This window comes from Peromyscus eremicus, chromosome 3 (assembly GCF_949786415.1).
Source record: "Peromyscus eremicus chromosome 3, PerEre_H2_v1, whole genome shotgun sequence".
NCBI classification, from domain to species: Eukaryota; Metazoa; Chordata; class Mammalia; order Rodentia; family Cricetidae; genus Peromyscus; species Peromyscus eremicus.
In genome coordinates, this window is record NC_081418.1 from 112,504,686 (window position 1) to 112,520,644 (window position 15,959).

The following is a 15,959-nucleotide window of genomic DNA, read 5'->3' on the forward strand; positions in this document are numbered from 1 at the left end:
TCAGGTTTCACCTCCACACCTGTTGGAACGGTACACACTAAGAGGGCTGGCAAGATGGCTCAGGGTAAAAGTGCTCGATGCCAAGCCTGATGACCCAACTTCCATCTTTGGGATCCACATGGTGGAAGGCAAGAACTGACTCCTGAAAGTTGTTCTCTGACCTTCAATTTCACACACACACACACACACACACACTTGTGCATAGTAACAAAATAAGCAAATGTAAAAAAGATGAAAATACCAAGTAGCACTGAGCAATGGAGAAAATGGGAACACTTACTCACCTACTGCTGGTGTAAACTGGTCCATCCAAACTATGAGGGGAAACAATTCCACAAGCTGCTAAATGTTAAACATGTACCTACCATACACTCAGCCACGTCACAGTGATACTTACCTAGGAGAAAGGAAACATGTGTATAGAGACTTGTACCCAAATGCTCACACAGCTTTATTAACAGTCAAAACACTGGCAGCAACTCAAATGTCTACCAGTGGGTGAATGGACAAACCCATTCCAAGAACTGGTCTGCACACTGAGAAGACAACACAAAAGACTCGGCTCACATTAGCACACCTGTCAATCTCACAATAATTATGTGCAGCGAAAAGAGCCCGATCCAAAGAGTGCACTGAATGCTTCGGTTTACGTACAGGGCCGGCAATGCAAGCTACTGGACTACGACACAGCACATTAGGGGTTGCTCAGGGGATGTCGCTCAGGGAACACAGGTGGGTGGCATCTGGCCGGGAGAAGGGGATGTCAAATGTCAAACATCCTGGCTGCAGTGAGCAATTCACCTGGTGTGCTCACCTGTTAGTATTTCTCACAGTGCACACTTCAAATGTGAGTCCTACCTGTCAGCTGTCCCACTACAGTCTGGAACAGTGGTTCTCAATCTGTGGGTCTTGACCCTTTTGGGGGTTGAATATCAGATATCTGGCATATCAGATATTCATACTGCAATTCATAACAGTAGCAAAATTACAGTTACGAGGTAACAACAGAATATTTTTTGTTTGGGGGTCACTACAACATGAAGAAATATGTTAAAGAGTCTCAGTATTAGGGTGGTTGACAACCACTGGTCTAGAACTTTTCCTACTAGAACTCTGGTCTTCATTTTAAAATGTTAGTTACACCTTGGAAAGAATACTTTAGGGTTTTACTTTTCAAGTTACAAACCAAAAAAATTAAAGGTATAAATGTTAGCTCGCTGAAAAGCAACAACCTCTATGCACACAGGAGAAGTACACAATGGAAATCAAATTCCACGGCCATATGAGATCACAGCTGACCTAGTTCCCCATGAGCCAACCACTGGAGTCAATCACGGGGCACCTGTCCCCTCTCTTCTCCATTCCGCATACTGCTGTGGCTCCCAGCATTGCCACCAGGTGGTGTGGAAACCTGAAGGACAGTCCTCAGCTCCTCTCCAACCTCCTCTATTAGAGGAGCCCGGGCAGAGGCCAGTGTCTGCCCTGGACTGACTTCACATCCCTGGCTGGCCATGTTTCTGCAGAGCCCACTCTGCTGGATGAGCAGGGCACTGTCTTCTTCCAAAAGGGGGTCCTGCAGAGGAGTGAGCAGCGAGGGCTGAGTCCCAACAAGCTCCTCGGGCTCTGAAGCTGAGTCTTCTTCTGTGTCAGACGATGTGGTGCTGTCCGAGTCACTGGGCTCGGGACTGGAGCCTGGCGCCCGCTGCGTGGGCCCGCACTGGGCTGCTTCTCTGGCAGTTTCTTCCTCCTGGACAAGAAGAGCAGCAGTCTCTAGCTCTTGCAGCTCTAACCCCAGCTGGGCCTTACTGAGGGAGACCGCTTTCAAGGCTTCTGCGAGGGCGGCCAACTTTTTGGACCTTGAAAATTATATTAAGAAGAAAAATTAGGTTCTGCTCATTAATCAGACTGGTGACAACAAGATATAAAATATCATAAAGCCGGCACCTTTATGTGACACCAGGCCAAACCCCAAGCAAGTCACAGATGTGTGTGTGTGAGAAAAAGAGAAGGCACACAAGCAGTGGAGGATTTTCTATGACTTAGAAGGAGGAAAGCCTTCCTCCCACCCACAGGACAGAAGCCATGGGAAGAGAAGCTTGATACCATCAACTAAGGGAGACCCCATAAGCCATCAAAACCAAGCCAAAGGGCTAATGCTCAGGTGGGAGAAATATGCCCAACTTACATCACAGACGAGGGCCTAGTCCAGAGGAAGTTTTGGAAATCAGAATGCTGAGACCTAACAATCCAACAGAAAACTGGACAAATGACATCGGCAGATGATGGAGCCTTAGTGTTGCTTACTGTGTAGTTTTTAAATCCACTAGGAATGCAATAGCTGCTAACTAAAAATTCAAACTGGGGCTGGTGAGGTAGCTCAGTGAGTAAAGGCACCTGTCACCAAGCCTGATGACCTGAGTTCAATCCTCCAGACAAACACTGTAAAGGAGAAGTGACTCCTGCAGGATGTCCTCTGACCTCGACATGTGCTCACACAACACACAAACAAACAAACATGGCTTCTTTCAGAAGAGCTGATGTGAACAGAGACAGCACTTCCCATGGAGGAGCTGGCATGTGTCTGAGCCCGAGTTTCCACACTGACATCCCTGGAGCAATGTCCAGGGATGGGCAGAGTGAGGAGGAGGAGATGAGAGCAGCTGCAGTGTTGACAGAAGAAAGGCCCAGGGCCTCAGCAGGCAGCACCAGAGAGCTGGCCCAGGGAGAAGGCCTGCCACCGTAAAGAGGACTCCGGGCAGGCCAGGTGGAGTGAGCTAGTGACCCCGCTGCCGAGGGACAACCTGAAGCCTCACCACTGCGAGGCATCCCACACAGTGTAGCTGTGCTTGTGCCACAGCATCCAATGGACAGCACCTGTCCGCATAGTCACCTATGCGAACCTTTACTTTTCCAGAAGTATTTTACTTTAAATCCTATGTTCATTTGACCCACCACTAGGACGGCTTTTTTTTTTTTTTTTTAAAGAGGGAAGGGTTTCCTGGAGATTAAACCCATGGCTCTATGCATACTAGATAAACTCTACCTTACCAATGAGCTACAATGGCAGCCTTTGTGTTTTGAGAAATGGTCATGTTATATAGCTCAAGGGGGCCTTGAACTTACCTGGCCTCAGATCTACCATTCTCCTGCCTCTAGCTCCTCAGCTTCCATTTCTCATTGTCTCACTGTCGCTAGCTCAGGCTGGCTAGTGTCCTGCCAGCACTGGAGTTCTAACGGACACTCTCAAGTCCACACAAGTGTCATTCTGGATTCCACACCCTGCCCCCCAATGCAGGGATAGAAAGTGAATAAAATGTCAAAACAGCATGGACATGTAAGACTTGGAGGAATGAAATAGGGCTCCCTACTCAATTGTTTCACACAGATAAGAGGAAAAATGGGGACTTTATTTAGGGATAAAAATCAAGTCATGACAGGGCAGCCATTTCGTTCTTTCAAGCACAAGCATAATTAATATTGGTTCTAATTTGCTGTTCCTGTAAGTTCTAGAATCCATCTCTATAACAGTGCCACCATTTCAAAAATTAAGCCATCTAAGGATGTTGGTGATTCTTTTTGTCACATTCAAAGCAGAACTGGCTAGTTCACATCAAAAAAAGCTTTGTCAATGACATTAAATAGCCAGACTCTTACAGGCGCCAGCCATTCTGATATTCTTAGTGAACTTGGCTGCAGTTGTGTGTCTTTTATGTGTAAATGAGGGACATCTCACATGCTCAGAATGCACTCGTTAGAGTGAAGAGAATCAGTACTTAAGAGACTTGGCAAGTGGACCATACTGCTATATAAAGACACAGCCCAAACTAGATTTTCTTAGAAGCTGATACAAATGTAATCCCACCACATAACTGTAAAAATGGTTTATTCTTTGTACAATTGTGACATAACATCCCATTTGGAGGATTTAAAAAAATTATAGATTGCTGACGAGTTTTAGTAAATTAACCACAGTGAAAGTGTAACAGTAACAGCTCTAGGCACACACCACTGGCACAGCTAAACTGATATCATTCCCCCAATTAGTTTACATTTGGTGACTGAGTTTTGGGGTGGTGGTGTTAAAAAGAACCCACAGCCCATGAAGCAGCCAAACTGCAGGAAGAGCCTGAACTGTAAGAGGGGGCAGGCAGGATTTGGGGACAAATGAAAGCAGACATCCTGTTTCTCGTGGTAGAGCTGTGTCGTAAGTGATCAATCAACTTTTCACCACTTCCTGCGACGGCAGGTCTATTGTAACTCTCACAGTAAACAACTAGGTTTCATTTCCTCTGCCCAAACCCAGGCCTGCCTGGCAGGATGTTCTGAGACTGGAGCCAGCACCTGCTAATTCGGGCCAGGGCTTCAGTGAGGCAATATGAGACTGTTCCTACTGGATGACAGTCTCCTGGCTAACTCTGTTAGACACCTCACCTTTTATAGGATTTTGTCCCTCGGCCCCCATACAATGTCTTAGGTTCAATCTGGAGCTAAACAACACCACTTTTTAAAGGGCTCTAATTCTGCCATGTAAGATTCCTTTCTACTGGAAATTTAGAAACATTTCTACACTTCAGGGCCCTCTGCCTCAAACACACACACACACACACACACACACACACACACTTTATCTGCTGAGCCATCATCTCACTGGCCCCCGCCCTACACCCATTTTTATAGCCTAATCTAAAGGTAGTACACAGGCTTTCAGTAGAAGTTGCCAGCAAAAGTCCTACCTTGCTTCTGAGAATTCCATGAAAGACAAATACCCACTGAAGTATGGACACAGACCGGAAGACAGAGTGGAAGTCGTTTGCAGCCCTGTCACAAAAACTGACATCTGCTCCCTGAACAAGCAGCTACTGCTTTATCCCTCAGGGGATGCTGAGCACAAGTTGTTTAAGCGTGTCAGACTGAGCAACGAAGCAACTTCCTGGTCAGTTTCCAACTAGATTTAAGGCGGTCTGTGGCTTGACGAGGAGAAACATCTAGTTCGTGGATTAGTGGTTCTCTGAACGCCCCACTCGAGCTGCCCAGCACCCACAGGCCAGCGGGTCTGTCATAGTTCTGTGGGTGCAGACTGAAGGTGGTGACAGGTAGTTCCTTCTGTGGCTTGTAGATGCTATTCCACACTCAGCCCCCATTATCACTGCTTCTCTTTGTTAACTTCCCACATACAGGGACTTGAGGTTGAGGAGCTGCACAGCAGGACATTCTGCAGGACACACGGATGTCTGTTAAAGGACAGACTCACCAAGAGGTCAGCCCTATAGAATGGTTCTACCTCTCCCTACACCTAGAATTGAAGAAGCTGGTGTGAGGGTTCCTTTGCTGCATGCTTGAATGCCCTGTGACTTCCACGCCAGGAGCTGCCATTGGGCAGGACCCCACAGTTCCCAGAGAGGAGGGCTCTTCCTCTTACTTGCTCTTTCAACTGCTTACCAGCTAGCTGTTGTGGCACTAAAAAATGAGTGAGAAAGAAAGTAAAAAAATTTCAACGTGGGGCTGAGGAGACGGCTCAGTGGGTAAAACTCTCGCTGCATAAACACGAACCCCTGAATCTGGCTTCCTAGCACCCACGTAAAAAGCTGGGTGTGTCAGGAAGCACCTGTAACCCCATAGGAGGAGGCAGAAACAGTCAAAGCCTGGGGCTTTCTTTGCTGGTTAGCAAGTCTAGACACAACAGAGAGCTAGCTCCAGGTTCAGTGAGGGACCCTGTCTCAAACAATAAGGCAGAGAACAAGTGAGGAGGACTCCTGAACTCTACCTCTGGCCTCCACACACCCAGCCATGCCAGAGTGGGCACATACATTATACACATTTCAGTACTATCAAGTCCTATGAAGACGGCAACTTGACTAATGTCATGAGCTTAGGAAAACTATCATGAGAACTGAGGGAAGTCATAAGCCAGACTCAAAACTTCCTCTACAGACATGATAGGAGCCACTTCTCCAAGATCTTGGCCAAAAAGAGCTTTTGTCTTCTTGGAATGTCATAAAGTATAGGAAAATCTGAAAAATTAACAACAGATCTACACATTCCACACATAGAGTTCTAAGTACACAGCCATGTAACAATGGTAAGAACGCTTTAAGTACTTGACTAAGTGTTCTCAGGACAATCAATCCTACAACCATCCGCTCTTTTATTTCTTTAAGGCTCTAGTATTTAAAAATGACAACGAATGCATAAATGTTCATTACTCGTTGTACAGGTATATCTGGTACCACAGATTCCAATGAGGAAGAGGAATAAAACATTTAAGGGACATAGTCAGATCATGAGGGCAAGCAGCTCTAACAAGGACTGGACACACCAAGGGGCCATGTAAAGGGGCAGAGCTCCTTTCTGCACAGGTCACAGAAGTGCTGTCACTTCCTGGGTCCTATCCCGGGGCAGTCTCTGCTCATCCTGACATGCCTCATTAGCCCATTTAGTCCTCACAGCTCCTGGTGAGTAAGCCTCTCCAGGCTGCCAGTGAGGAATCTCAGAGACCCATCCAGTGTGGACTGAAGGAGAGAGGAAAGGGCACTGGGGGTGGGAGGGGCACAGAGGAAGGCAGACTGATTCAAAACAACTTCTGGCACCAAGCAAGAAATCAGCTAACAATGTATGAGTGAAACCAAATAGCTGGTCAAGTTCAGGAAACAAACCCACCTACCTTTGTAGGCTAGAAGGGATATGGGAGACGGGTCTCGTCTAAGAGCAGACAGAGCTCTCCAGTCCCCTTTCCTCGGCAACTACCCCATGACCCCACGAAGCATAGCATGTGAATATACCAGACTTGAACAATTCTGAAAACACCTCACATTTCATCTAACAAAAGCAGCTCAAAGTAATTAATGATGGCTGTCTGAATTCAGTTACTATAAAGTGGCCCCTGACAAAACCTAGTTGGAAGGTACTGCAGGTTGAACCCTGATCCACAGAGACAGGGCAACATCCTCACCTGCAACCTGTGAATAGGACTTAATTAGACATAGTTTTTGCAGATGTCATCAAGCGACAAAGGGCTGAGGTCACACTGCTTTATGGTGAGGTTCTAATTCAATGACATCACATTGAATGGTTCACAGTGACTAGTTCCATTCACTGCATCTTAGAACCAACTGGCAAGGTGGAGGGAAATGTACCCAACTCTCTCCAGGATCCTGCCAGTGCACAAGCCTTGCCAGCGAGCGACTTTACTAGCCATGTTCCTGTGGAGGGGTTAATGCTGCCATGCTGTTTGGTAAGCTGCTTTTTAAGGTGTCCTAAAAAGATCCGTAGGGCCTGCTGTTCAGTCAGATACCCTCCAAATAAAGAAGTCACTCACAAAATGGTAGTTTCATTATCTCAGTTACAGAAAGTTCAGAAACCAGGCAAAACCAGGCTAGTGAGAAACGACAATGCAGGTACAAGGTGGGCAGCGCTAGGACAGTGCAGGGAAGACTGCTGGGTGTTTCTGAGTCATGCCTTAGGGTTGGGAGAGTGGCTGTATAATGTTTACCCTATTAAAAAGCTTATAATGTATACTGAGAGTCTGCACAGACCTCAGCAAAAATGAACTTAAGACACCCCCTCCCCCAATCTACTCCTGCCACACCTTCCTACCTATGAATTCTAAGAAAGACGTCCTTGCTTCTGGAGGCTGGTGTAGGAAAGTGGCTGGAGCCAGAGTCCTAGACACAGCTCCCATGGTCATGGGCAAATGTCAGACCTCTATTACTATGCTCCTCATCCAAAATTCTTTTTAAAAGATGAGGTGTGTGCTCCCAGACCCAACATGAAACTTCATACTCTGCCAGTTGTGCAGAGTAGCAAGGAGTTGTCTCTGCTCAAGTCCACAGCTTGTGCACCCCAGTGGATTGAGCATCAGTTACAGCACTGTCCCAAGCCACTTTAGATGGATCTGAAGGCATTAGCCCCATGACTTTGAACATGCAAAGCTACTTTAGTATTTTGTGAACTAAAACACTTAAAAAAAAAAAAAACTTTAATACTGTTTCAGATTCTCAAATAGTTCTCTTAGCCAACAAAAATATAAACATGGGTCATTAGAAATCATTGTTTCACTTGTACAAATATTTAACCAAAGTGAACAGCATCTTTTAATTTGTGTACTACAGAAAAAAAGCTTACTTTCTCAAAACAGATAGTTTATGTGTATGTGTGTGGCTTGTGTATGTGTGTTCATGTGTGCCCATAAGTATGTGTAGATAACAGAAAACCTTGGTTGTCATTTCTTAGCTGCCATGCATCTTGTTATACTTTAAAAACATTTTAAAGATCTGTTTTTTGTGTAAGAGTGTTTTGCCTGTGGGTATGAGGCAGCCATCCCCTCTTATAGCAAGATCTTATGGCAGGGCCCAAGTAGCCTTGCCAAAAGACCAGGCCTCAGTTTTGGTTTCCTGGGCAGAGCTGGCCCTCCCAGGGACAATCATACCCCACCACGACCTCATGGTGACCCAAGATAGCCGCCCCACTCTGAAGCTGGAAAATCCCTAGCTCCCAACCAATCCCCTGTCGACTAGTTGCCATTAGGTTCGAACCCACCAATCAGCCCAAAGGTCCGATCACCCCATCCTGGAATTCCCCTAGCTGTGCTTAAAAGGAGCTTGCACATTCTACCTAAATGGCTGACCCCTGCATGTGGGAATTTTGTCTTGAGAAATAAAAGCTCTTGCTGATTGCATATGTGAGTGGTGGTCTTTGTGGTGTGATCTGCAGACCCTAACAGGTATGTCTATGTACCACATGAGGGAAGATATCAGAAAAGGATGTCAAAAAGGGGAGTTTGAATATGAGTTCAGGGAACTGAATCCAGGTTTTCAGCAAGAGTGACAGTCTCTTTAGCTGCTGAACCATCTTTCCAGCCCCTTGTGTTTTCTTTTTTGAGACATGGTCTCTCACTGGCCTGGAACTTACCAAGTAGTGTAGGCTGGTTAGTTAACAAGCCCCAGGAACCCACCCCCACCACCTCTGCTTCCTCAGCACTGGAATTACAAGCACATGCCACTGATTCAGCTTTGTTTACAAGAGTCTTGGGGATCCAACCCAGGTCCTCATGCTTACAAAACAAGCATTTTTACCTACAGAGCTTTCTCCCCAGCCCAGAAAGCCCACAAGGGCATACAAGTTACACTATTTCACAAAGCACCACCTCAATCAAAGGCCACTCTATCAAATGCCCAGATCTTTGTGTCACTGCTGTGAGGAACAGGAGAAGATGAAAGATGTCTGGTTGACCTCAGCTGCCAGACTGCTTCACCTCCATCCAGCATATCTATGGTGTTTTTCATGCAAGAACCTGGCCTATTACACATGTCTCTATGAAACAATAGTTGCTTTAGCTATTCAAGTTAGATTTTTTTTCCAAATAAATTCTGAAATTCAAGAAATTACTTTGTCTAATAATATCTACCAGTATCTATCAGTACCAATATCTATACACCTAGGTAGACATATAGACTCAAATATGTATTTTTATGTATAATTATAATGAAGCCCTTAATCAGATTATTTTTAAACGATTTTTAATTTTAATTTTAAGTGTATGAATCTCTTGCCACTTGTGAGCCTGATAGCCACAGAGGCCAGAAGCTCTTAGCTACTGAGCCACCTCTCCAGCCCCTTGTTTTTGTTTTTGAAGCTCTCTCTTCCCAGCATTCTTATACTCTGTACAATGTCCCTCAGGAGCTACTCCATCAGAGTATGTCACTGATTTTGCTCACACCAGTCAGACACTATAATCACTGATACCTGTATCTATTCTGAACAACTACTTCCTCATGATAAAGTTTCTACAGTAAGTCCCTAAATTTGATTAAAGGTTGTCTATATCTTATGTGAAAACAGGCCTAGCTGGGTTTCTGGATTCTGACACTAGATAAAACTATTTTAGGGCACTAGAATATATCATTGGTAGAGGTCTGTGAGGGGCATCAAAGGCAGACTCTTTAAGAATTGATGCTATTGTTAAATGTGCACAGTCCTAGACCTATCAACAGAACATGCAAATTCTCTAAAAACAGTTCTAAGGTTGGGAGCTGTCCCATACTTTTATTACAGTGATCATGTGACCATCGAAGATTAAGACCCCACTAGTTGGCTGGATACTTTATCAAAACCCCAAGTTCACTTACTCTTCAAGACTCACAGACAAAGGACTCTTCTATAATTAGAACTGGAGAGTTGCCAACATGTCCCTGTCAGACCCAAATTGATATCTATAAAAATCACTGACTGCTAAAAATAAGAATGAGAGAGTGGCTGATATATTATTTCACTAAGCCAGAGATGCAAAGTTCAACTTAAAACCTCCACAGTGAGATGCTTATAGTCAAAAAGGATGGCAGTGCATGTTCCTTAGGAACTAGATGCTAAAGCTAGTTTTATGGTTTGACTCAAATGATGGTGTCAAACGCTTGCTGCTCAGAAGGTGGGGCCTAAGTGTTGTTCCCTTTTTCTGTCTTGTCTGAGAGTCCAGGTGGTTTTCTCTTGGTGCCATCTCACTCCACAGAGAGAGCTAGCCCCACATGGAGCAGTATACAAAAAAGTAGGGAATGCGGTCGGTTGGCAGGGAGCACAGAGCTTGGCTTTGATCACAGCTGCAGGCCCCACCTGCTTCAAAAGGCAGCAACCACACAGCTCTCCCACTCTTGCTCAAAACCACAAGAAATCAGCTGCGATAAGCTGACAGGGAAAACATTACACAAACTGCTGACCCTGCTGCAGGCAGGGAAGAGCTGCCTCTGCTTGGCTTTGATTTTCCTAAGCCTGAGCCTGAGGGAGAGACAGTAGGACTTTCTTCTTGCCTAGTGCTCCCGATGGCAAGGTACATTCAGATGGAGCCTGGAGGAATACCAAGTGCAGAAGAAAGAGAAATAAATAAATAAACAAAACAAGAACACAGGCTAAATGCAGAGGCAAGCTGTCGTCAGCAGCCAGGAAGAAAGATCATAGCACTACTGAAAGGCATTGGGTTTTACAGGCTTTTGCTAAAATACACGGGGCTGAAAGCCCTGGCAGTGATCTTCAACATGTTGCTGTCCTGCTGTGTGAGGCAACTACGGATTATAAGCCTTGCTTGTGCATTTTTTTTTTTTTGCTCCTATTGTCTAGTGTGCATTCAAAGAATCAAACAGCAACAGAGCCTCTCCATGTTTGGCCAGGGAGCTGGACACTGAGCAATCATAAGCAGCAGTTTTCCTTTGGCACACACACATTCAGGTTGTTCCCTGAACTGTGCGCAGCCTCTTTGAGGCTTATGGGCAGCCACACTGTGCCTTTACAGCACAGCTCAAAATGAACACCAGGCTGGCTGGTGCAACCTTGGTCTGGTTCCCCTAAGCCCTCTAGAGCCCTGCTGTGGCTTCCAAAGCCCGTTCCACTCTAATGTGGTCACTGCTGCCAACCAGGTGCCACAGGACCAAGTATGCAGGATTTGCTAGGCCCTGACAATCCAGAAGTGCCAGAAGCTTGCCCAATCACAGTAAACTGTATCCAGTATCAGAGCTCCGACCCACCAGGCCAAGGCTGCAAACTGTGGCCCACAGAAAGCAGACAGATGGAGTCTCATGGGCAGGTGGGGTCTGGACAGAGTGGAAAGCACTTGTACCTCATAATAGAGACAGCTGGCCCCAGCTCCAGCCAACTGTTACCACACGAGGATGGGCCAGTAACTGCCAGAACTCCATGATTCAAAAGCAGTTATAAATCCAGACTTTTCCATAAAATCTTCCAATTTTTAAGTGTTAAAACCAATTTAAAGTTTCTAATAACATAGAGAGAGCCACCAAATGTGACCCAAGGCAACTACCTTGCAACCTTTACATTTACTTAGCTTCATCTTCTCAACTCCCTGCCATTGTCTGTGTGCCACAGAATGATTGCCCTACCTTTCACGACACGCTGCAAGTGCTGGCCCTGCCTAGCCCATCTCCCCTTTCCTTGCTGTGCTAGGTCATACCCACCTAGCTTCAGTTCTCTCTTCAAGACCCTCCTCTACTAAGCTCGGCATGCCAAGCTGAGTGCCTGTCCCTGAATGACTATCTTCACTATCTCTTGTCCTGGGCAGTGTGGTGGGGTCACCCCAAGTTCTCTAGTTCTGCTCTCTGTATAGCTTGTCTTTCCAACTAGAACACATGCTCTGTAACAGATACTGCTTCAGATACCCTACCAACAGAATGTAGAGTTTGTCTGGGGTTTTGTCTGTTTCCGTGCTCTGGAATACTCCAGAGGGACTGGCTGGCCATAGCTAGGCAGTTAAGACCTCAGGCGCTGACATCAAACAGGCCTGGGTTGCTTGATCTCTCTGAGCCTCCATTTCTATACTTGTAACCTAGGGCTATAATAAAATGGGACATAGCTCAAATGTCTATGCAGCCTATGAGAGGAAGAGAGAATATATATAAAGCACCGAGCCTGATGCCTGGCATGCGGTGAGCACTTGATAAATGCTAGTTGTTACCATTCTGGACGGATCCCACTGCTAAGCTAGCACGACATCAGTACAGCTTGGTTGTTAGCATGCATTTATTGACCACTTACACTGGATGCCTAACTCCCTTATTTTAGAGATGGCTGAAGAGCAGAGTTTACGTGACTGTCTATAGAAACAGCAGAGGTCTGAGGACTGACAAGGGGGCTCAGAGCTCATACTGTCCATGATGTCCATGGCCTTGCTACAGTATTCACAGTGGCGGGGGTAACTTTGTGACCTCTGTCTTCCCAAACTGAAAGCAGGACTGGCTTTGTTGACCATGGCTTACACCAAGAGCCCAAAGGGCTACTCTAGATCTGACTGTAGCTTAGAAGTCTCAGGAGGGAGGAGCCTGCTTCTCTGTCAGTCTGCCTTGGGTTCTTGGTTTGCTGGATAAACTAAGAATGATAGGAAAAGGGAAACATACTCAGAAACTACCGCAAGATTACAGCTATCATGTGGAACAAAAACTGTGGTACAGATTAACTGACAAAGATATCTTGCTGATCACACAAAACAACTAGACAGGAATCAGAGCGATGTGTATCCCCATTATCCAAGAACAAGATAGCAAAGAGGTGTGTCTTGTTTGGCTTTCAGAGAGGCAACGCTAAGATGAGACCACAGTCCAGAAGTGGGGATCCCCAGGAACTGCTTGAAGTTACAAAGGTGAGGCCACCTACTAGCTAGCTTAAACCCAGGAACTCTGCATGTGACAATCTCCTATGGTCTCTTGATGAGCAAGTCTAGAGCATGGAGTATGTGATCATAAGGCTGACTGGACTCACATTTGACCTGACCGGAGAGACTGAACTTAGCTTGGCAGAAGGCAATCCTGTTCCGATCTCAGCTTTCCTCTTTCAATATTCCATCCACATCTTAAGTAAAACAGAATGGTCATTCTAACTCCTTCAGATAAGAAACCCGCTCTAATTCTTCAGTCTTCCAATGCCTGTCCTTATGCCCGGCACACAGTAGTGCTCTACAAAAGATTACTGGTAGATTTCCAGAGTCACGTTTACAACAGGACCTACCTGGACAACAAAGTGCACTTCAAAAAAGACTAAATGGAAGGACCTGCCAACCCAGATCCAACAACAGAAACTTAACAGGGACAGAGGCAAAGCCCTCCAACAGTCAGAATAGCAGAGGAATTGTGTTTAAGAGCAACATCTCACCCAGACAGGGGGATCTTAGGAGTCTGGCTAAACTGCAAAGAAAGAACAAACAGAATGTTAAGGTTTTCAACCCAAAACAGACGACTTCCTGGTCTACTGAGACACTGAGAAAGTGATGCTCGCCATAAAACAAGAGCAACTGCCCCTCTCCGGCCAAGCCTGTAGTCCATGTTCAATCTGGAGAGTACTTTGAAGAAGCCCTGACTGAAAAGGGCCACGGGGACTGACAAAGTGGAGCTTGCTGGAGTAAGGCCGGGATGGGCAGAAGGGTGGAAATGCAGGACCTGGGAGAGTGAGTTAACGGCAGAAGAAAGTGATTTCTACAAGGTCGGAGACTGGCTGCAGTACAGAGGACCATCACTGGGGAAAGTGGTGCCAGCATTAGCTTCAAGTCTTACAGTGGAGAAATGACTTTGCTGGGGTTGTCAGAGAAAGCGAGGACAAAATGTGACCTTTCTGGTAGAAGGAACAGAAGATGCAAAGGCAATGAACAGCAGACGCTGTGGCCAGTTTGAGGGATTCTGAATCTATCTCCACAGCAGGAAAGAGGGTATCTACCAGAACCAGGGGATAAAGCTTAGAGTCTAAGCTTTGATATTGAAACATGATGTTGTCATCTGCAAAGCTCATGAAATCAGTTATATAAACAAACACAAAATTTTAAAGTAGCTTCATGATTTTTGTGTTGAGTCATGTTCACAGATATCCTTGATCACATGCTGCTGTAGGCAGCAGGATCGACACATCTGGCTTAGACATTGAGGCAGTGGACATGGAAGAGCAACTCACTTAAGCTTTTACACTGTGGACAAGAGGAATTGCAATACCTAAAGAACAAGACATTATGATAAAAATGTCATTTTCAATGGCCAGATTGGCTTTACTATGGGAAAGACACAAGGGAGAAACCATGGCAGGAAGGAAAACATTGAGGCCACTACAGCAGGAAGTAAGAAATACAGACCTATATTAAAGGAGAGGCATGGGGACCTAAAGGAGGGATTCCCATGAAAGAGAGAAGAGAAAGAATTGAAGGAGTTAGTGATTGATTCAATATGGAGCTGGGAATCAAAGACAGGAACACATGACTGAGAGGAGCCAAACACCATAACCTACATAATGAGGACCAAAGCCCAGAGCATCTAAGGAGTCCCAAGTTATTAATGAATTTCAGCTTTATATCATATGATCAAAGTATAATTTTCACATACACAAAAAGTAAGATTTTTAAAGGATATTTGAATTTACTACAAATCAGTTGTCTAAAGTTTACTGAAACAATGTTTACAAAAAGTAAATCTATTAAGAACAAAAAGAAAACAAATCAGGCAAACAGTAATTAAAAGAACTGGAAAGGGTCATGATGCACATGCTTGTAATCCCAGCACCAGGGAGGCTAAGGCAGGAGCATCACAAGTTCAAAGCCAGCTTGGCTATATAGCAAGTCTTAGCCTCAAATATAAGAAGAAATAAAGAGCTAAGTCAGCCACACTGCTAGCAGACAAAACAAACAATAAGACAAAAGCTGTAATTAGTGATAAAGATCACCACATAATGAACATTTAGCTCATCAGAAAGATGTAACAATTATAAACCATTATCACCAAAAACACACTGTCTCTCCATAAAGAGCCAACAAGGCTGCCAACACAGTAGGAGTTTTTCACATACGTCTTCCAATTCCGACCTGACAGGTGAAACAGACAAATCAGTAAAGATAAAAGAAATCAAATCGTCCGACTGACAAGCTAGCTCATTTGTGTGTTAGACACACAGAGCACAGCAGTTAACAGAAAATAAACACTGTTTTGAATAAAGCTGAAAAGTCACGAAAACTGACTAGATGCTAGATATAAAATTAACCTCAACCAATTTCTAAAAAATAGCACAATTCTTTGACAGGAACAGAACTGTTCAAAGTCATCAGCAAACACAGTATTCAAAAAATCAGTATGTTTGGAAAGGGAAAACCCACACATTGTGTGAGTAAAACCAGAAAATATTTAGACTAGAATAATTATGAAAAAATTCAGTTTCAAAACCTATGCAGTAACTACAAAGCAGACAGCTGGAAGGAAATGTACAGTCTTAAATAAAACAAGGCTCCCTGATAATGGGTTAATAAATATTGATATCCCAAGCCAAGGAGGAAAATAAAGCAGAATAAACCCCCAGAATGACACAGATGAAAGTTGAAAGCAATCACATAGAGGACAAACAAAAATAGACAGGATTAACACAAAAAGCATGGATAAATGAGGCAGATGCACCCTCCTTCTCCAAGCTTATCTTACAAACAAGCAGAACAGAATGAGAGA

The 15,959-nt window shown here is 44.9% G+C and overlaps 1 protein-coding gene across 1 annotated transcript in view; it reads right to left on the minus strand.

Annotated features, from left to right (window-relative positions):
• Positions 1–1,149: 1,149 nt before the first annotated feature.
• The window catches only part of Shq1 (SHQ1, H/ACA ribonucleoprotein assembly factor), a 107,461-nt gene continuing 92,651 nt past the window's right edge, over positions 1,150–15,959 (minus strand). The window contains exon 11 of the mRNA XM_059258285.1: positions 1,150–1,856. Coding sequence (XP_059114268.1) covers positions 1,328–1,856 — 529 coding nt within the window. The 3' untranslated portion in view covers positions 1,150–1,327. The remainder of the gene's footprint in view (positions 1,857–15,959) is intronic.